This window comes from Pagrus major, chromosome 23 (genome assembly GCF_040436345.1).
Source record: "Pagrus major chromosome 23, Pma_NU_1.0".
NCBI lineage: Eukaryota > Metazoa > Chordata > Actinopteri > Spariformes > Sparidae > Pagrus > Pagrus major.
The window spans coordinates 23962762-23985785 of NC_133237.1; the positions used below are offsets into that span (position 1 = coordinate 23962762).

Below are 23024 nucleotides of genomic sequence, written 5' to 3' on the forward strand. Positions count from 1 at the left end.
CTCTACTCCTGACTGCACATTCTAATATTTACCCTTAACTCGCACACATTTATTCTCCACTGGAACCAGCTCTTTAACACAAATGTTCCAAGCCAGCATGAGCTTTGTACATGTACTTTTTGCTGCGCAGTCCCACAATGCACCTGCCCATTTCACACAGTGGTTTTTTTATCTTGCTAAATTACACTACAGTTCTCAGTTTCTCTGTGAAATACACTGGCTGAGTGATACAGTAACAATATTTTTATCTGTGAATGCAAACGCATACCCACCTAGGTAAATACAGTACACACAAAGCCGCTCCACCAGCCTGTCGCGGCAGGCTTCCTGACAGACTGACATGCGTTCTCTGACAAACAGAATGTCCCGCTGATTCCACAGAATGCTCAGGAATGTACAACCCTTCATACGCAGTGTTGTTGCTCTGGAAGCCCATTAGGCTTGCTTAATGTGGCAGGCATTGCAGGCAGCTGCGCCGTATGTGATGAAGCCCTGACGCAGAGCTTTCATTTAGCACAGCGCAAGCACCGGTGTGTGGATGTATGTGTGTGTTTGTGTATATCTGCACCAGTGTTGGCAGCCAGACCATTATAAAGGCTCAGGTCCTTTCAGTCTGTGGGAATTTGCAAATATGTACACACTGGATACTGTACAGTATGTGTGTGTACAGTATGTCCATGACTGCTTAGTGATGTGTTTGGCAAGAATCTGTATGGGGGTTTTTGTGCTTACATGAGTGTGTTAAAGTGTCCACGTGGGTGTGTGCGTGAGTATTTATGCGAGTGTGTGTGTGCCACTCATATCAGGACACCAGTGCCAGTTGACTGGTGGAATCTGTTTTCATCTCCCCTGTATTTAAGCCTTTGCTCTCAGATCAGTCGCGTGGAAAGGCCCCTGGTCCTTTAGTGCTCACGCAGACATTTTTATCTGTGTTCCCCTCCACTCCCAAGCTTTTTTCTTCTGTGCCTTTTCCCCTGAACAGCAGTTATTATTTAAGGATGGGGGACTAGCTGTTTTTACACATCTTCTCAACAAAGTGCTTTAGTCTCCCGACTGTCCTTGGATGGTGACAGAATGCCTGAATGGGGACTGATCTCAATGCAGTATTTTGCTTTCTATAATGCAGGGCCGGGTACTTATTTTTCATGGAGGGCCACATGAAGAATTCACTGTGCCTTTGCACACCAGATGCTTTTTTATGACTGAGCTGACAGTTATTTCGGGAGTGTTGCTCAACCCTAGATTTAAAATTCTGAGTGAAGATCTTAAAAAAATACTTGACCTGAAACCACATCCAATATTGAATTTTCGCACAGAGAGAGTAAACTTTCAGTCCCGCAATCCTATAATATTAAAATGATAATTTCAAAACTGCGACCTACTCACTAATTCATAAGAATTGATCCACTGACAGGCTTGCAGCAATAATATTTTGAGGGAGGCAATAAAGCGGAGCTCCGCTAACCTTCCTATGCGAACTTGGCTTCTTGTTGTTGTATATTTTGCTGAACAGCATATTGTATTGCTTTAATGGGTGTTTTGTAAACTCTTAGCTCTACACTTTTGTAGCTATCAGACAAGTCTAAAACACTGAGCATACTTCAGGCAGAGTTGTGCATGGTATTAGCTGATCAGAAGCAGCCAACACTAGTACAATCAATTATATTCAAACAAGTCAAGGAGGTGAACTTGGCAGGCTCATACTCTCCTCATTCTTCAGGCTGTGCTGAATTCTTTGCTTATTAATCACCTGTCAATACATTATATGGGACGTATCCTGGGAAGTATTTTTTCACTAAATACAACAGTTCAACAGGGCTGTGCAATATGACGATATATATCGCGTGATGACAGGCAAGACATCTGCATGAAGGCACAAACAAAGAAGAGGGGCTTCTTCTGTCACACGGACATGGACAACACTATTTTAACAACATCATTTTTTATATAAACTATTTATTCATTGAATTTACAAAAAAAATTCAATATGTTTCATCATCTGGTTATAAAGTTTTGGAGATTTTGGTCATATGGCACAGCCCTACAGCAAAACCAGTGCTGCTAGAAAAATGGCCCAGTGTCCTTTCACATAAATTATAGCTGCAGAATCATAGACAGACAGAAGACTTAAGCAGGACTTTCATGGTTTATATTCAGAACTATACAGACAACTTGTATTTTCAAGTTTCTAATGGCTTTTCTGTTTTATAGACTTCAGAGGGCCATCAGAACCGGCTTATGGAGACAAGTAAACTTCTCATTTTGTCTGAAAATGACCTTTGAATATGTTTTACCATGTTTTTTCCTCTGCCATAAAGCTGAAATCCACAGGCTTCTCTGACACTAATTGCTAATCTAGCAGCTTGTGAATATTGCTGCGTATCATCTGGATTTTGCAATAAAGAGCTGCTGTAAAGCCTTTTGTCCCTGTTTTCTCTCTCTTTTTCTCTCGTGTGCATTTCCAAGCTTTCCTTTCCTCTCCATCTTATTAGCAGTAGTCGGCGCTTCTCACTTCTCTCACTCCTAACACTCGCCTCTCTTTCCCATCCAATGCTTTCTCTCCCCTAACACCTCAGCTATTACTCCCTCTCTCTGCGTCGTGATGTCCTTCCCCCAAACCCCCCCTGTTTTCACTGGCCTACCTTCTCTCTCTTGGACCCTCTTCTGTTCCCTCTACCATTTCCATTTTCCTTCCCTCCTCCTTTTTCTACTCTCCCCACCATGCCTTTCCTTTTACATCCTTCCTCTTCTCTCCCATCACCTTACCCCACTCTCTACCTAGCCTCTCTCCTCCAGTATCACCCTCTTGGCTCTGTTTATCTTTTCCAACCCTCTTCCTTTCTCTTGTCATTGTCATTCCCTCCTTTCCCATTCATTTCACTCTCTTTTGCCTCTTTCTTTCGTTTGCTACCTCTCTTGCTCCCTCCCTGGTGCTGGGGGTTGCTGTGCTCTTCAAAGCCCTTGGCTGAGAGCAGTAGATCACAGAGAGGCCTGTGTGAGTGAAAGGTTAATGGATGGCCTTTGAACATATATTGGTAGTCAGGGGCAGGCGGGAGAAGGAGGGAGAGGCTGTGCGAATTGGCGGTGTGTTCTTTCAAACCTCCCTTTGAAGATGACGCATGCCACTCTCATGTGTCTGCGCCTGTATACGGGGGCTGCGCCTTTTTGTTTATTCATTCGCTCACAGTGTTGGTGTTCGTGTGTTTTTGCGTGTGTGTCCATTTTGTTTGTGTGTTTGTGTTTGCTTGTAGTTGTGTGCGTCGGGGTATGTCAGTTTGTGTACATTGATTTGTGTACTGCAAACAAGCTCCTACATAAAGGATTGGGGACTGTGTTCCTGTTTGTGCAGTCGTGTGATAGCTGCCTCTTTTCTCTCAGGGCCTAGCTGCGTAACTTTGAGGCTTTGTAGCCGTGAAGGACTGTGTGTGTGTGTGTGTGTGTGTGTGTGTGTGTGTGTGTGTGTGTGTGGGTCTGTTTGTTTGTGAGTGCCAGTTCATAATTGTGTGCAGAAGTGCTGGTGTGTCTGTGTGTGTGTGTGTTAAATATGTCATGTGCAGGAGAATGTGTGCATTTGCTTTTTGTGTGTTTTGTGAACTGCAGATTGATAATTACCAGCAGCAGCTTACGGCTGGCAGCCAAGGGCAGAGAGAGTTGAGAGAGGGGGGAGAGATGGATGAATGGAGAGGCTTGAAAAACTATGAGAGGGCGAGAAGGAGGAGGAAGGGATGGAAAGAGAAGAGGGGAAAACTGGAGGTGAAGGGTCAGGACAAGAGGGAGGAATGAAGACATGGAGAGAACGAGGGGAGGGTGAGGAGAACGGGTGGGGAGGGTAAATGAGAGAGTTTCCGGGTGGATGAAATTGGATGAGGGATCGAGGGATGGTGCTGAGGTGAGAAAGAAAAAACAAAGAGAGGAGGAAACACACAGTTAATGTTCGTTGCACTGCAGGTGAACAAGATGGCAGAGGAGGATAGGAGGGATTTAGTAGCGTTTTACGGCCAAATCCATTTTTAATTCATAGATATAAAACATAAAGGTACAGGAGCATCTGAAATGCTGGACTGTAGATACTTGCAAACAGATCAGCTCATAAACATGCACAGTGAAAATACACACAGACACACACCCGGTCTACACGTCCAAGCCTTTGGCTTAGTGTATAAGGAGGTTAATTAAGTGTCTAATGCAGCGGCAGGGTTGGGCTTTAGCACTCATCTTTCCTAACAAGTCTCTGGATGCGACTTGCAACTCTTCCAAATGCACGCACACATCTTTCTGACAGCCGGCCTTGCATGGTACTCACTCCTCAGCCCCCCACCCCCACCCCCACCCCCACCATCTCCTCCACACTTTATCTCTCACTCTCTCTCCTTTTTCTTATCACTTTCTTCTCTTCAGTCTCTCACCACCGTTCTCACTCTCCTCTCTCTGCTTCTCTGTATCTGCTTCACCCCCTCCCTCTCGCCCCCCCTCATCCCTGTGGCTGTTTCCCTGCATCACCTGCAGTTTCACTCCACCACAGTGTTTATATGAATCTAGGTCTGACTCACTGTCTGCTGGCCTGCCTCTTATGATATGTGCTGGAAACAGAGAACACAATAGAGTTGTGTTAGGCCTGTAGCACAGCTCCCGTCTCTTGGGAGACGGAGGATATTTTACACCGGGTGAATCTCCTACTTTTTAGGCAGGCTGATTTTTATTTTGGGCTATGCCGTTTCCCCCCGCTGAGGCACTTTTATTGCATAATTAGGCGCCAGGGCCAGCAATGAAGTGATTTGACAGTATGAGCACGTCCCGTCTCGCCTCCTCCTCAAGTTTGTCTGTGTGTGTGTGTGTGTGTGTGTGTGTGTGTGTGTTGCTTTGTGTCTCAGTGGCTTTTTAACCGCCTGTCTTAATCTCTCTGCTATGCCTGCTAGTTTCCCCCACAGCAAAGTTTGTCAACACACACTGAGAGTTCTTGAGGTTGAGGATGGATGAGGGTTCGGCCTCATGTGTGCTAGCCTGAAAGAATTTTGGTGCGTGAGTGTGCATCATTGCAAATGCATGAGTATGTGTTGCATGGTGGTGTGTGTGTATGTCCCATTTCCAGCGGGGTCACGTTTAATTCTCTTATGAATGATGTAATGTTATGGGCTGTGCTGTAATTCAGTTCAGTTGGAGGACCGGGCTGCTGAGGAGAGAGCCTGTCTGTGCGGAGCAGATCAGAACAATAGCAGGTCCTCTCTCCTACAAATCTGTCTGCCTCTCTCCTATTATGTCGGTGACCTTGTGCCTTCACAAAGAACGGTCGTCATGTTCATCTTCTGCCAGCATCTAGTTTGATGGTTTCTATCTTTTTTTCTATTCTATCTCCTCTGTCTAATTTGCTCTGCCATTCCATTTCTCCCTTCCTGTGTGTTAGCCTGACTCGGCTCCATCACAGTGGATGTGTGTCATTTTGGCACTGCTTTGTGTTCTGACCTTATAGCATTGCTGGTGACTCCCCGTACAGTCGCTCCTCATCTCATCTCCTCTGTCTCTTTCGCCTGTAGGAGACAGGCGGAGGAGTCAGTGGAGATGAGATAGCATCCTAGCTTTGAGGCCAGTGTTACCCCATCCGATCCACACACACACACACACACACACACACACACACACACACACACACACACACACACACACACACACGCTGTCCCACAAGCAGCCCCCACCCCCTGCACCCTCACGTTAGGCCTTTAGGTTTGTCTCAGGATGTCACTTTGTCACAACTCCTCAGCTTGAAGTCTGCCTGGATGTGACAGTTCTGGCCGCATCGCCTCAGCTTGTCTGTGGTGACAGGCCACGCTCCAGCGAGTCATTACGCTAACTCGCAGTGCTAAGTGAGTCGCTAAGATACAGCGCTAAGCTGATAAAGTACTGGAGAAATTGGTCTGGATGATTCTTTGCTAGAAAGGGATTCCCATCACTGACACCTCTTAGTTTAGTCCAATGACTGTAAAATTACTTGTTCTTCTTCGCCAGTTTTTCTAAGGAACTCACCTGAAAATCATGAGGGTTCTAGCTCTTTTGGTCAGAGCTGAGTTTGAGGGCATATGTAGATGTATGCAGTATACTTTTAATATTCCACCACAATCTCTGGACAAAAAGAGCACATTCACCTACGACCCTTAAAGCCACTAAACGTTAATTTTAAAGTTGATGATATAACAAGAATCCACATCAGCAGTATGCCCAGTTTCTCAACTACCAACACTGCTTTCTCTGGCACTATGCTTCAGTGCTATGCTAATGAGTAGCATTAGTAGACGATTGCTGGAACAGACAGAGGAGCTAAGAGGGGCCGATCACATTGTGGCCCCGGAAAGACAGTCAGCCATCCAGCTAACAAGTCAGCCTTGCGGCCACAGAGCTCCACAAGTGTAATCTCCTATTGTGACTCAATTGCAGAGTCGCTATCGCAGTCTTTGGGTACCTACAAGGCCAAACTTCCTCACTCAATTATTTCAGAGAAAGCACACCATAGACCGTCTGTGATAACCCTGTCCAAGGTCAGAGACGTTGAAATCAAAGTGCTTTTATGTTTGAAAGCTGATGATGGAAAGTTTTTGGTGGTGTTTCAATAAAGGGAAATCTTAATCTATTCACACTGTGAACCTTTCAGAATTCTAAGTGAGTGGGTCATTATATAACAGACCAGATTTTCTCAAACTTTTCTCAAGTGTTGGTCACGACTCTTGAATGCAGGTCTCCACATTTCGAGATGATGTTGGAAAAATGTTTCTGTGTACTTGTTCGTGTGTTCGCCTGTAAGAGTGAGAATATAGGAACAGATTTGTAGTGGTAGAGAAAGAATAGACTAGAGACTAGCTTAGCTTCTGCAAAATTACTTGTCTGAGGGTCCAAGCATCTATCCACCCTCAGGCTTTAATTACTGTGTGAGGATAATGAGTCAAATCCAATCAGTTCTCTCTCTTGCTCTTAATTTGTATGGAGCTTCTATCATGAAGCCAACCGCTTCAGCCTCTCACACCAGCTGCCCTGGAGTGACATCAGGCGTCTGTTGTGTGTGTATTTGAGATCTCTGTCTCTTGCACACCACCTCATCCATGCAAATCAAGTTGTGTAATTCTTGAACTGGCTCATGATCATCAGTATGGGTGACAATTGGTAACCATTTCTTGCAGATGACAGATATTAACTCGGTTTTATATACCAAGAGAGATGAGTCATAGTCTCACTGTGAGGGATTAGATCCACCTATACATATGGCTGCTGCCGAGAAAGACACTCCGTCATCCAGCTATTATGAGTCTGACGGGCACGCCTGAATGGCCACGTGCATATGTGTGTGCGTCTGTGCGTGTGTTGGCTGAAGAGACCCTGAAACCTTAATGGATTCCTGCAGAGTGAAGGACAATCGTAGCCCATGGCCAGTCCAAGCTTATCCTCTGCTCATCTCTGCTCAGCTCAGAGCCAGCCACAGCTCCAGCTAGGCCTCGGGCCATCTGGTTTACACACAACCACGCACACACACTCACTCACTCACACACACACACACACACACACACTCTCTCTCTCTCTCTCTCTCTCTCTCTCTCTCTCTCTAACACACACAGACACAGTCAGTGAATCCCTGAAGTTAAGTTCCACACTTTTTTTTGGAATATGCCATTCAAAAATATCTGCGTAAATCGATGTGTAAGGTGCATCCTGCTGTATTTACACGGTGAATTCAACCTGAACCTGGAACTTGTCAAATAGTGGGTGCATAGGTGTGAAATATGTAGGTGTGAAATATGATACAATATGGAGGAAGTAGAGATTTGCAGTGTTGCCAGAAATAGGCTAGTTATCATGGTTGCTGCCACCGTTGGAGTGTACTGGCTCAATACTGGCTGTCCTCAATTATGGCTAAATATATACTTTAACAGCGAGGCCAGAAAAAGAAATACTTCACATTTTCCATACAGTTGGAACAGTGCTTTTTTTTTAATGTGCCAACTTTAAATTAGGGCTGGGCAATATGTCAGTGTTTTATATCATTACAGTGATATGAGCTATATGATCGTCTTATCGATTTTGGGTAGCATTTATATCATGAAATGTCATCAGTGTTGTCTTGTCCTGGTTTTAAAGGCTGCATTACAGTAAAGTGATGTAATTTTCTGAACTTACCAGACCAGGCCATTTTAGGAGATTTCAAAATATTGAGATATATATTGTGTATTGAATTATAGCCTAAAAACATTGTGATATTATTTTAAAGGGGCTCTGTGGTAGTTCTGCATTGTGCTGGAAGCCGGTCGTTCATGTTTATATTAGTGGACTCTGTCCTGAGTCCTTCACAAAGAAATCCACAGTCCAGCAGCGTAAGACAACTTTAACAAACCTTCTACATGCTTGTATAGGCTACTGAGAGAGACATGAAGTACTCAGTATTCATATCACGTTACAACCCGCTCACATATGGTCAATAAAACTTGATTAATACATGTAAATTGCTACAAATTGTTACGAAGAGCCCCTTTAAGTTCATATTGCGCAGCCCTCGTTTACATCAATTTGATTCAGTAGACTCATTATATTTTGTTTGAGCATTTACCCCAAAACACATCAGCCTTAATTAGAGTTAGCTCAGTTTGACTTAATAAACACTAAGCATGTCACTATCTAGTCAGCGAGCTACAGGTGATTTACCAGACATAACTGTGATGGTAACAAGCTCAAATTATCCACACAAACAAAAACTGATCAGCATAAGTACAAGCAATGAAATGGCCCATTGTCAAAAACACTGTAGAAATGATGTGTGTTTATTCAGTACTGTTGAAACAGCCTAGCTCGAACTCAGCCAACAACCAAGAAATTAAATCAACTGCTCCTTTTGTCTGAGCCCTTCCACTGCAGCCTTTTGTATCGGCGCTCAGTGGCATGGTAATGGATGGCCCTAAAGTAGCCAGATAATATGAACCGTATAAAGTGACTTCAGGTATGTAAAGTATGTTAAACATGGGGTCTGCCCCTGGCTGATGATTATTGCTGTAGTGTTAGTTCACAGTTTAAGTGGACTGAGTGTGATCACTCCTGGTGGCCCCCTTTAGTTTTACTCTCCTTTTGGCTCACTGTGCGGTTCTAATCGCTGGCCAGCTGTACGCCGCTGTGTACTTACACCACAGGGTAGTTAAGAGAACAAGGCCACACACTGACACTATGCATTTTAATCCCACTGTGACACAAGGACTCTGTATATGTGTATGCATGTGTGCAAGTGTGTGTGCGCTTGACTGTGAATGTGCACTTTCGTCTGCCCAGTACGCCTGCGTCTGTACTAATTTGCTTGTGTGGGTTTTTGCATTTGTTGTGTGGATTTGTTTGACTGGCCTCGCCTGCTGTTTGCATCTCCGTGTGCTTTAATTAGTATGCGCTTTTGCATCTAGGCCTTTGTGATTTGGCACTGGCACTGCATGCTGGCGAGGCATAAAAGATTTGAAGTCTGTCTGTGCTAGTCATTCAGCCTTAATGGCGTTAGTTACACAACTGAACTCAAGTCCCCGCTGCATAAATGGGTGGCATTTAGAAATATGAGCAAGTCCGATGGCAGTGAATCATGTAGCGCATCGCTGCAGAGCATGTCTGGGATGACTGACATTGACATTGACCCAGATGGGCACTCCTCCTGAATGGACAGTGGCTGAAACCTAAGCAGTGCTAGCTCAGTGTCAGGAAGGGAAACCAGCCCCCCTCTGTGGGTTTCAGCACTAACAGTAGTGGGGGAGAGGGGCTGACTCAGTGCCCTTGTCTGCTGCTGAGCCCGTCTGGCAGGGGGAAAGGCTGTACAGTGAGAGCCTCAGTTTATAAAGAACATCTAAATTCTAGCTTGCTTAAGGCCTGGTTCACACGTACGCAGATATTTTTGGAAACAGAGGTTTTTTTAAAAAGATCTCTGTCCTGTTTTAGCACTGATTCAGAAATAATCTCTGTAACCAGGAAACAGATTGTAATCAATGTCTGTTTGTGTCTTTCTTAATATAAACATTATAAAATCCATTCTGTCAATTTACAAACTCAAATACTCCGATTTCACATGACACACACTCCAATACAATACATACACACAAATGTGGTTGTGTGTAACATTGTTTCTGCCAGTCCAGATGTAAGGAAGGAAGGAGTTTTTCAAAAGGTCCTTTTCTAGTGACCTAAAACACAAAGTGTGTACAAAAGGCCAGAAGTCATGGAAAAACTTTGTTTTAAGAAAACCCCATGTGCATGTGGACAGGGCCTGATTGGCATTAGCTCTGCTCTTTTAACCATCAGTCAGGTATGTACAGTACCATGTCCTCCTTATTGACGGTGCAGAGGAGAGCTCAGTCAAAGCCTTCTGCCCCTTCAGGACAGCAGAGAGCACCTACCAGTCTCTGATGCAGCTCCAACACTCGGGATGTTATTTTCCCTGAAGTAGTTTTTCAGTTCAGGACCATGGACAGCAGCTCTCACAGCCTCTGGCAAGAGTCTCAGCACATAGACACATCCTTCAACCACATCATATACTCTGTCTCTACTTCTTGTCTGTTTGCGTGCCCCTGCCTACACCTGGGCTGTAAATGAAGCTGGCAGCCATTTTGTTATTTTTTTTGTTTGTGAGGTTGAATGTGGAGGCAGTTGGAAAGGTATGCAGTTATGGAGAGAGCTGGAGAGACAGCAAGTGTGTCTCTCAGCGCCTCTTTACAGCCCTCTTTCATGCCTCTCAGCCTGGCTCAGCGATTAACCCAGAGTACCCCGCTGTCGCTGCTGACCCTTCTCCTCACACAGCCCCGCTGCTGGCCACAGCAGTACATTGACATGCCTCTCAGACGGCTGATTATCAGCGGTGTGTGTGCAAATGTTGTACACACCAGAGGTGAAGGCATACACAGACACTAATTCTCTTTAATTTGGCTTGTTCTGCCATTACTTTTGCCTCTTTTAGTCAGAGTGATACCTAAGGTGCTGCTCTGTCACCTCGTTGAGATGGAACAAACTAAAGGATTCTGAGAAGGACACACAGTTCTTCCCTGGTGAGGGATGAGTATGATGAGCTGCTGCCTGGCTGTGTGTAGGAGTTTTTTAACATTTGAAACTCACAGTTTGTTTCGCAAGTGGTGCAATATCTTATTGGAGACGCTGGTGTGTCTGCAAGTCTTTCATGCCAATATGTGATCTGTGATGTTCCAATGTGAAAACTGGATTGCCAGACTATGCATCAACAGCTCTGAAATATTAGTGCTCAGTTAAGGCGAGTCGATAATAGCTAATTTGTGCTTTACAGAGGACAGCGGAGCCACTTTCATTCTGCCTGCTCAAATACTACACATCATATTTACAATGTGGTCGAATAATAAAGTGCCTCCTAAAAGTATTAAGGTTCATTGAATTGTCGATAACTTTGCCTCGCTCTCTTTCCACTCCAGCTCTGAGCCGGTCAATGATGCCCTTCGGCTTGATGCGTCGAGAGCTGGCGTGTGAAGGCTACCCGATCGAGCTGCGCTGCCCTGGAAGTGATGTCATCATGATTGAGACGGCAAACTACGGCCGCACCGATGACAAGATCTGTGATGCAGACCCCTTCCAGATGGAGAATGTGCAGTGCTACCTGCCCGATGCCTTCAAGATAATGTCACAGAGGTAACTATTGATCTGTTTGGATCTCATATGTGTGTTTGCACAGAGTCTGAGCTCTGTTGGCTGAGAAAACAAGATATTATTTCACAACATAGTTCTTCCAGAATTTCCTGCTTTCCTTCCTGAGGTGTTGATATCTTGTGTGAAATACCGAAGTCAGCATCCCTGTTCTGTGAAGAACACCACTGCATCTTGACGAGACGTGCATGTGTGTGGTGGTGTAAATGTGTGTGTGCATACATAAGTGAGAGTGTGTATGTGTGTGCGTGTGTTTTGGAGTGTTGCAGAAGTATTTGTAGGGCTTCCTACAGCTGCTCTCTGTGTTTGCGCTCAGCATCTGCTTCCTCTGAGCTCAGATCAATGGAAGCCCTCTCCCAGCTATCCATCACGCATGTAATGGAGGCACAGGGTGCTAGCTTGGGGAGAGAGTAAGGGAGGGAGGGAAGTGGTGGAGGGGTGGAGGAGAGAATTGAGGGGATAAAGGAAGGAGAGAGACAGCTAGAAAATGATGGGATGATGGAGTGAGTTCAGCATAGAGATATGAACGGAGACAGCACAGGGGAGAAACGCTAAAAGCTGGATCGAGAAGGATTTTGTGATGAGAATGAATGAATACATGTATGTGTGGATTTGTGTCTTTTCTTCTGTGTGTGTGAGTGTGTTTCTCGGGGTGTGCAAACGTGGGAATGCATGCGGCGGTGTGGTTTAGATGTAGGTATTATGTGCATATGAATGTTTTCCCTGTGCGTGTGGTGTAGAGTATTTGCCTTAGCCCCCCTCGTCCTTCCCTGTTCTCTCACCTCTAATTGCTCCCACTCACAATCCCCCAGGAGAGGAGCCTCTTACGTCACTAGCCCTCTCCCTGCCTCTTCCCTCCCTCCTTCCCTCTCTCTATCCTTCATCTCATTCCTCTTCCCCCTCCCGCACTCCCTCTCAGTTTCCCGCCTCCCCTCGGGTGCAGCTGTCACATGATCTAGTCTAGTGTGAAATTACTCCCTTCCCTACCGTTCTCTCCGTCTTTCAGAGCCTGAAGATGTTTTTTTTTTGTACCCACTCCTCTTTGTCTTTCTTACAATGGCACTCGTCATTTTTGTATCACTTACTTCCTCCCTTCTCTCTCTTTTCCTCCTTCCCCTGTCTGTCTTCTACTTGCAGGTGTAATAACCGCACCCAGTGTGTGGTGGTAGCAGGGTCAGACGTGTTCCCAGACCCCTGCCCGGGGACCTACAAGTACCTGGAGATCCAGTACGAGTGTGTCCCCTACAGTGAGTACTGAGACCCTTTCACCCGCTCCCACCTCCCCAACCCCCCTCACCCCATTCACTGCCCCGCCCATCCCTCCCTCTACCCCCCACCTGAACCCCCTGCCCCCTCTTCAACCCCCAAAAACCCCTCGACAAATGACATCTGCACACTTGCTCTCTCTGGATTTTTTCATAACACAAGCAAAACAAAACAAGACAGTCATCCTCACCTGCTTTCTCTCTCTGTCTCTCTTTTCTTTCTCTCTCGTACACTTACACTGCACAAATACACACACACACACACACACACACACACACACACACACACACACACACACACACACACACACTCACCCAGAGCGCTAAACCTTTTTTCTTCATCGACAGAGCAACGCACCAGTAGCTGAGAGGGATTTTCACATGGGGGAAGGTGCTTCCCAAATACAGAGTCCGATAAGCACTTCATGCACTCCCACTGCAAACCTGTGGTCAGCCTTTATTGGCGATCACAGCAGTGTAACACACACCGCCCCGCACTCACACACTGATTGACCCAGGGGCATGCCACTGCCTTTATCTGGTACCAAACACCTTTGCTGTCCCTCTGATTTCCAATAAAAATTAAAATTGGCCGCAGTGAGATCAGGAGGCAGGGTGCGTTGTGTGTGTGCCGCACCTCACAATAGCGATGTTAACACAAACAGCAAAGGGCTTATTTTAGACCACATGACCTGCAGCGCCACACATTTTAATGTCCCCATGGTAACGGCTGACTTCCTCACGGCACTGCTCAAAGCTCCGTGGCAGGTGTGACATACAAACCCGCCTGCACACACACACACACACAGACACACACGTCAAGTCTACCTCACACTTGCAAAAGGGGGACACACAGTTGATCTCTTTCTCTCTCACTCTGACTCCTCTGAGCGAGCAGGCACACACAAACAAGAGCACACTCACACAGCCAAAGGAGCAGACACCAAAAGGATTATATGGAGTTGTGTTGATCCTCGTTCATGTGAAAATCTCGGCTCAGTCTCCCCTCCTCCCTCTCATGTATTATTACTCTCAGCATTGATCCCCTCACTGTGCAGGAATACCTGGCTGGAGGGGAGGGGCAGTGGCGCTCCCCTCCACCAGGCAGAAGCAGAATTGGGGTGCAGAAAGGGGTGGAAGGACATTTGAGGGTATTGGGGTGGTGGGAAATTGGGAGACAAGGGTCTTCTTGGAGTTCTTGAACAATCAGGGTGGGTTTATGGGGTGATTCTCTCTGCTTTTTCCTCAGGCACAGATGTTGAGGTGAGCTGCGAGTTCGAGTCGGCGCCGAGCCTCTAACCTCCTTTGCTCTTTTCTTTTTCTTCTCTCTCTTCCTTCTCATCTGTTCTCTCTGAGACCTCTCACTCATCCTACCTTTGCTTATGATCTCTCTCAGTCAATATCACCTCTTTTCATGTCTCTTGACTCCTCTCCTTCTGTGTACTGCTATTCGCCTCAAGTCTGCCCTCCAAGGTCTTTAATCTTCTTCAATCGCCCCATTTCTCTCATTCTTCTGCTATTTTTACTCTCTGTCCATCAATCTGCCACAGTATCTTATCTTTATATTCTGTCTCTTCCGCTGTCTCTGTTGTTTATTTCTTTTACAGGTGGGACAAATATTCAAATACCCAACCATCCAGCTCTGACAGAGAGGCTCCGAGAAACTCAGGGACTTCGAAGCGGCTCTTTCAGTCTTTGCCCTTGCTCTGCTCAGTGCTTTTGCGCCCTCAGTTTACCTTTTGAGCGACTTTGTTGAGTCAGGTTGCAGCCACAGTCACAGATAAGTAGAGGTTAGCTTGGTTTCTTGCCGTTGGGGATTATTCTCTGGTGGGAATGTTTTCTTCACAACATTGAGGCAACAAGTGTTCTTCTCGAGTCTCCTCTGCCCTCTGTTCACCTGTCTTTTGGTCGATGTTAGCTGCAGTCACATTGACCCACTCCAGGCTTATGACTTTATTTGATGGTCCTCTGGTAGTTCTGCTCTGTAGCATGGTGTCCTGTATTGTATGGCCCACAGAGGGTCATGGTAGCATTGCTTAGTTGTACCTGCCTCCTTCTCCTCGCGTATTCTAACCTTGTCTTTTTCCCACTGACTGCACAAGGGAGCTTGTTCTCTCTCCTCGAAGCAATCAAAGGGATGATTAAATAGCTGCTGACTTGCATTTTTCTTCACCGTGTTTGGAAAAAAACTTTGTTGATTGCGTCTGAAGCATGGCGCGGCTTAGAAAATTGGAAGCTGATCCCTCCATGATGAAAAGTCCCGCCTGTCTGAGGTGACAAAGAAGAGCCAATTACCCCTGTCCTCTGCCACTCTCCTCCGCTGGAGTAACACGACCACTCTCACACACAGACACACACACACACACACACAGAAAGAGAAACGAGTACACACACACATATGCACACAACTCATTCTACGGCTGCTGTACGCATTTGTGCTCATCTGACAAAGTAAATACGACCTGACACATTCAGACTCAGATTTGGAACTGTTCATCCCAAAACCTAGTCACCGTCGCACCACACGCCACTCAACTCGGCCACTTTTAATTACCAGGAGAGGGGGCGCGTCGCTCTCTTCAGTTCTGCCTCAGCAGAGATTTGTCAAGATTAATTGAATTTGCTGCTGCTAATCGCTCTGGTAATGCCCCATCGTTCACGTCTGGCTGGGAACGCTGGGCACTCGGGCATCATCCAAGGCTGACGCATGTTTTTCATCGGTTGTCTCGACAAAAAGGTGAACAATAGAGAGATGATGACTAAAGCTTGTGTGTCATAGCAGCTGAGATGGTGTGCTGTCATGTTGATGGCTGAGTGTGATGTTTGTGTCTGACAGGGTCCTCTATGTGCGTGTCACGCAGGCGCCATGTTACCAGTCACCTGAAACGGGGAGGTGACAGCCTGAGTCGAGCTGACACACACACCTCTGCCGGCTGAGCTCAAACAAGGGTCCGGAACACGTGTGTGTGTTGCTGCGAGTGGGATTGCCTTGGCAAAATACAACATCCGCCAACAAGTCAAATCATATCTCATCGAGCCAAAAAGCCCTGCGAGGCCTCCCCGCCACATTGCATTGTTTTTGCCAACCGGAACAGAGCAAGACAAAACGGCTCAACTGAACTCTCATTTTGCACTGTCACAGCCTGCTGTAGACTGCTTGGTTCCATTAAGACATCACAGATCCACGCACACAGCTGCAGCGCGTATTTACTGCAGTGGAAACCCTACACTGCAGTCTTAACACAGACGTTCAATGAGTCAAAGTAAATCTACCCAGCGAGAGAATGCCTACCTGTCCCCCCTCCTCCTGCAGGACACAGTGCTACATCATTATTGACTACTAATGCTCTCTGTCCGGGCCATCCATGCTCGCCATGCCAGAGACATTAGACTTGGCATTGTGCCTCCGCTATTTCATCACTTGTGATTTATCTTGTTAATATGCAGGTAGCCGAAGAAACCGGCTTCAAAAGCGCCTACACAGGCTGTATTGTACAAGAGAGGTTCTGCAGAGATTCTTCGGTAACTCCATATTCTCAGCTTGACGTTCTTATTTGTGGCTCTGCCACTGTTTCACTTTATAAAACTGATTCTTCCCCGCAAATGTATTCAGCACTGACTATTCATTATGAGACATTGCTTTTTGGACACAAAGCCACTGGAAATGATAGTTGACTTGTTGGGAAGAGTTTGTCACGAGAAGGAATAATGGCATTGTAATATGACAGGTTTTCAGGGGAGGTGAGGAAACACTTTGATGTAGCTGAGAATGAAACTCTATTAATATGTATTGAGTCGCCATTAGACGTGTTGCTCATAAATGTTTGGTGAATGAGAAGCAGGAGGCTTTGCTCAGGCCGTCGAAAGGGACGACTCTTTACCGTGAAAAATGTAGAACGAGAGAATGAGAAAACAGAGAGGGAAGGGGACGGAAGAAGCTGGAGAGGACACATTATCTCTCAGCACTGCGAAAGAGACGGAGGAGGCGAAGTTGTCCTGCAGTACTCCAACAATGCATGTATGTGTGTGTGTATTTGAGAATGTGTGTCTCTAGCTGTACTCATTAGTGTGGGAGTAATTGATAGGGTTGTAGAGAGCGCTGAGCAGAGTGATTAAGGGGAGAGAGGGCAGTGGCTTATTTCTCAAAAGGGCCCTGAAAGAGAAATGCTGAATGAATCAAACAAACAACCAAGGTGGCCTTAAACTAACCCCCTGCTCACTGTGAGGACAGTTTGATGAGTTTTACTGTCTCTTTTCTCTGTGTTTGTGTGTGTGCACACAGTAGCTCAGCTACGTGTGATGATCTTTTGTGTGTCTGTGCTTCCTGTCTATTTTTCAGGAAAACCGAGAGCAAAAGAAATGGAGTCAACACAAGTCTTCTGCCTACCATATTCTTCTTCCTTCCTGCAGCATTGAAGAAGTTTTCTTTCTCTTTTTGTCTCTCTCTATATACCATTGCTGTGCATCATACAAATCACTTTCAGCCTGTTTCGGAAAACACACTCCGTGCTCCATTTATAACATTGTATTCAGTATACCATCTATTGAGGACTGCAATCTAACACTTAGATCAAGTGGACAAGCTGTACTCAGTGGATGCCTCGCTAAAAAAAAACTCTATATGTTCGAGCTTTGCTGAATCCTGCTGTCCCCATGCAGCCCCCCCCTGTTGTTCCAGTGAGGATGAAAGCTCTGGATGCTCTCTGGTCGGTCTCTCCCTCCTCTAACCTTGGAGCTAATGATTGCACTCCTTGGTGGTGGGGATGTAATGCTTTCTTGCCCCCTGCCCCAGCTTCACAGGACTCGCATTCATAGCTTCTCCGTGTTTACCCCTCTAGGCTGAAAATGGCACCCATTCCCCAGGTCTTCATGGAGGTTGTTTGTCAGGTTTGATCTTGGCATAAGATGATAAATGATTAGTGTTGTTGCTGATACTGATGCTGCCTCTTCTGTAGCGCTGCCAAGATGTGAGGCCATCCCCCACACAGATCAGGCTACTGCTAACGCTCCCCTTTGTCCTTTTTATTTTGCTGGCTCTTTACATCTCTCTCTCTTCCTGTCTTTCACTTTTTTTTTTTTTTTTTTTACGGGCAACCCTGTGAGGTGTCGTGACAGTCTCACTTAGCTCTCCGGGGACAACAGACTTCCCTACGACACATACACGACAATCACGCTCGCAGTGGGGATCCACTAGCCCTGTGCCTTTTGACACGTCCCTTCCCGAGAGGCACGGCGATCCACTCGCACACCGCTTGTGCCTCAACAAACACAGAGAAAAAGCGCGTGCCAGCGCTGTAACGTGAAAGGCGGAGCTGAGATCCGTGCTAGTTTCTCCTCTAGTCTCCAGCTGCTCACGGACCTCCCCAGACACAGCCAAACAAGCAAGTACCAAGCAGCGTCATGGGTGTCGAGGGAGCCACACCTTACCTGTTCGCGTCTGCTGAGGCCTTGGTGTGACTGAACACACCAGCCTATCGATTTGTGTGTGATGAGCCCGCTGTAGACATTTCTCTCATCTCTCTTTTGTCTCTACCCTCTTTTTTTTTTTCCCCCTCCCCCCGACCGTGTCTCTTGGTTTCTCTCTGTGTTTCTGAGGCGTTCCACTCTGTCAAGCCCTCCCTTTCCCCTGTTGTTTGTTCTCTTTTTCTTTGATGAGCCAGCCTCGGCCAGGCAAGCCGGCAGCTCCCCATTGATTGGACGGTCGATGGGTTGAGTGTTTTTGCTGGCTTCTATAGCGAGCATCCTGACTCTGTAAATTGAGCAAAGCCAAAAGCACCGCTTTCTTTAGATCAAGGGGTCGCTTTAATGCCAACACAGACTGTACTTGGTGAGAGAGGCACTCTCAGTGATCCCTCCAACCAGCCATAGATAGAGACATCCTCATCACCACCTTTCCATCTACCCATCCCCCCATCTCTTTCTCTATCTTTCTCTTTACTTCCACAGCTGAAGAGGACTACAGTCGAAGAGGCCCTCCAACGGTTTCTCTCTCCAACAGGTTCCTGGAGCCGAGCTTTGGGTGTAATGGGAAAGTGGGAGGGAGAGAGGGAGGGATGTGGCAATAAGAGAGGTGGAGGTGGGGTCGAGAGTGTGTGGTTGGGGTTGGATTGTGTTGTTGGGGGATTATTGATAAAGCTAAAATGAAATGGAAATGGATTTAAACCCAGGTCAGGCCATTCTCCCCTCCTCATTTTCCATTTGAGCCATCCTTTCTCTGAGTAGCCAACCATAACACAGACAGATAAGTTGCTTTAAAAAAGAGAGAGAGAAAGGACAGCGTTTTATTTAATCTCAATTTTCTCTTTTTTCCTGCACCTGTTTTTTCTTTCGTTCTTTTTTCTTTCCCTCTCTCTCTCTCTCTCTCTCTCTCTTCCTTGCTGTCTTTCTCTTTTATCTTTCTATCTCCTTCTTTCTCCTTTTTCCGATGCTTGAATAGAAGTGGATCAAAAAGGTAAAGACCACAATGAACATAACAACCACAGCTCGCCCCTTCCTCCCTTCTCCTCCTCCCTTGTCTCCCTTCCTTCCCCCATACCCCCCTCCTAACCCAGCACCTTGTGTAGTGGTCATGTTTGATGTTGATATCCCTCCCTTTTCTTTCTCGACCTCTAATCGCCTCCTCTGCCCCTCTCTTCTCTTTCTATCTCTCTCTGAACTATAACCAAAACTCTAAAATCCAGAACTCTTTCTATCTCTCTCTGAACTATAACCAAAACTCTAAAATCCTTCTAGATTTCCTCCTTGGTTCTGACGACACCAGCCTGACCTGCACGCACGCACACACACTCAATCACTCACATACACAGACACAAAAAAAAGGCATCACGGGAGGTCAGTCCTCTATCTATGAGAGATAAACGAGAAATTAACTTCATTCCTTTCCTGTGCAAGTATCACATGTTAGCCTAAACTGACAGGAGATACATTCATATCATCTCATGGATGGTAAATCTCTCCTCCCATCCCTTCTTCTTCACACTGTTGCATCACATAGAGCTGAAAATTCACATTCCTCATTACATTTTTCCGCTCATTTTGCTTCTGCTATTTATTTGTCCCTCCAGATCTAAGAACAAAAAATTCTTCTCTCTCTCTGTTTACACTACTAAGCTCCTCCTTTTCTCCATACTGTATCTCTTCCCTTCTTTTTTTTTAGTTTCTCAGGACTGATTCACAGTTTGTTGTTGCTGTAATCTCAAAGCAAAACATTGTGTTAAGATAACGCAGTAACTGGCCAAAGTTGCTCACAGTATCATTTTTACAGTATCCCATTTCCAGGTGCTTCAGTGTCCTCTCATTCTGTCTCTCTTGCTTTTTCAATTAATCACACTTCCATTTACCTCCTTTTCTCTCACTGTCCCCTTACTTATCTCTGCTTATTTTTCTCTGTTGTGTTTCTCATCCTCCCTTTCTCTTGTTCTCTTTCTCTGATTGGTTTATCTCTCAGATCACATCTGGCCATCACAAGCAGCTGCAGGCTCTTTTGAGCATCTCTTACACTCCTCTTCCTTCTCCTCTCTTCTTCTCTTCTCTTTCTACAGTTCTTCACTGCCACACCTCTCTTTTCTTTAATGCACATGCACTGTGAACTCGTGCCCCCTCATACCCGTCCACATCGTCAATCTCTCCTGGTTCCTTATGTGTTCATTGAGGCTCTGGAGGGGGAAGAGAGGGGAGGGGATGGGGGTGGGAGGTGTATCCCCTGTAGAGAGTGCTCCCGCTCTTTGTAATGGCCTCTCTGATACAGCAGCATCTCGCCACAAGCCCTCTTAAAGAGGTCCAATCAGTGTTGCTAGGCACCTCAATCACTAGCTTCCTAAAGAGGAGAGACAGACCTGACCCATACCCAAGGTCACGGTGAGAGTAGCAGCCATCAGTGCAAGCTTCCAATGAGCCTTAACTCCCTCTCTCACGTCTCCACCCTCCTCAACTCTCTCTGAGCCCCCCTACTCACATCTGTCTCAGCCTCAGCCATTCCCCTGTCTGGCCCCATGGCTGGATCCATATGTTGGAGAAATTAACTCCTATAGAGGTTGCCATTAACTGGTTTATGGACCCCTTTGTCTGTCGTCGTGTCTATGGCTTTTCATTAACATGGATCATTGTCTCACATTTTTCTCCCACCGCAAGCAGCCATTTTAGCTCACTCTCCCTGCTTGCGGTGGAATAGTGAGCTCCAAAACCATCCTCCTCCTCCTCCTCCTCCTCCTCCTCCTCCTCCTCCTCCTCCTGCTTCCGCCTCACCCAACTGGTTATTTTTATTTACTACTCTTCCTCCCACTAACACTAAGATGAATACCCCTCTCCTCTGTCTGCACCCCTGCCCTTACCCACCTTAATCCATCCCTCCACTGCTGCTAAACACACTTCCTTTCTCTGTTTATGGCTGAAATTGACATTCCAGACTTGTGTCTTGCCCGTGTCTGTCAAATTAATCCTCACTGATTGATCAGCTGATTGACAGATTTGGATTTGGATGACGTGCACCGCGCAGCGATGATGTCACATGCAGGAGATCCTGTCCAATGAATGTCCAACACTTTGTCAACCTACCTGCTGTTAGGCTATTTTAAGACTATGTCAGCTGCCTCTCCTTCTTCCCATCACTCCCTCTGTCCCTTTTCTCACCCTTTTCACTAACAGTCAAGCACAATACACTATCCACATCTTTACAGTATTTCTTTTATCACCGCTGACAGGACAAAACAAGTGTCCGCCATATTTTTCTCACCTCCAGTCTGTTTGCTTCTAAAGGAAAAGAGGCAAGAAAAAGGAAGCAGTGCTAGACTGCTGTGAACAATCCTGGTATTTCCGTGAAGGGTGAGGTGGGGGATCATACAAGGAGAGAACCATGGCTCACACAAATCGCTTTATACCTGTGATATGGAAAAGTGAAAGGGAATGAGTGAGAAACCACTGCATGTTGTGACAGGAAAACAGGAAGCAAAAAAAAAATGGCTGCAAATGGACTAAAAAGGGGAGAGTGGTCGCTATAGAGACGATGAGTCAGGCAGCATCGCCTCATTAGGAATGACCCACCACACACAAGCACAGTCATGTGACCAAGAAAGCGCAGACACCCTACTCAGTGGCACAGGGAGATAGGGAAGAGAGTGGGGATTTGACTGTACATGCAGAAGTCATGCATTGTTTGAGCCAGAGAACAGACAGGTGAGTGAGTGAGCCAGGTGGTCATGAATACAAATCACAGCTTCTGGTTTCAGGACCTTTTATGGGCCTGATTCAGAGCAGAAGGGAAGGAGAGAGGAACATGCAGGGCGGTGGCACGCTAGGCTAGGCTAATATTAAAGGCTCACTGTGCCGCCACTGCTCAAGCATCAGTCAGTAAAAGGTGTGTCTCCCTGTCGTCTACTGTATCAGCAGCCTGTAGCCTCTGCAGCCATGTCCCGACCAACTTCCCTGTCACTCAGTGTCAACTCCACTCCGAGGCAGATAAGACTTTGCTTTCAATGGACACTATCTCTAGCCGTTGCCAGCTTTTGGTCTCAGTGAAGGGTATTCTCTGGGGTGAATGTTTGGGTTGATAAAGGTGCCAGCTTGACACCTGCCTCTTCCACTGTCTGGACAGTGTGTACCCGCTTGCATTGTGTGAGAGTCTGTGTGTGTCCTAAGGGTGTGTGTTTATGTCTGTGCACGGCTGTTTGTACTGTATTGTGTTTTTACTCCCATGACTTGACCCCCCTTGTAGTCTAAAAGGAAGCGGAAACACAATGGGAGCCCCTCCCTCCTCCTTCTTCTTCTTCTCTCTGTCACTATATGTCACTCCTCAGCAGATTAACTCACTCCTAATTCTCATTTCACAGGAAATAACCTATTTACTCTCTCTTACTCCACTTCTCTCTCTCTTCTTGTTAGCACACACAGAACACGCTCACATCCTTCTTCACGCTTTCTTCTCTCTTTCTGCCTCTCTGTCTCTCTGAGCTGCACACATGCATGCCTCCACAGACACACACACACACACACACATATATACAAATACACAGTAAGACACACACTAATGGACTGATGAATGCACATAAACATACCATCAGGAGACTCCCTGCACACACACGGACACAAACACTAACCCTTGAAGCC

At 46.3% G+C, this 23024-nt stretch overlaps 1 protein-coding gene across 1 annotated transcript in view; it reads left to right on the forward strand.

The window, feature by feature from the left end:
• adgrl1a (adhesion G protein-coupled receptor L1a) overlaps positions 1-23024 on the forward strand; it is a 51556-nt gene that overhangs the window by 1664 nt on the left and 26868 nt on the right. Inside the window, exons 2-4 of the mRNA XM_073494269.1 lie at positions 11430-11643; positions 12796-12905; positions 19360-19374. Coding sequence (XP_073350370.1) covers positions 11430-11643; positions 12796-12905; positions 19360-19374 — 339 coding nt within the window. The remainder of the gene's footprint in view (positions 1-11429; positions 11644-12795; positions 12906-19359; positions 19375-23024) is intronic.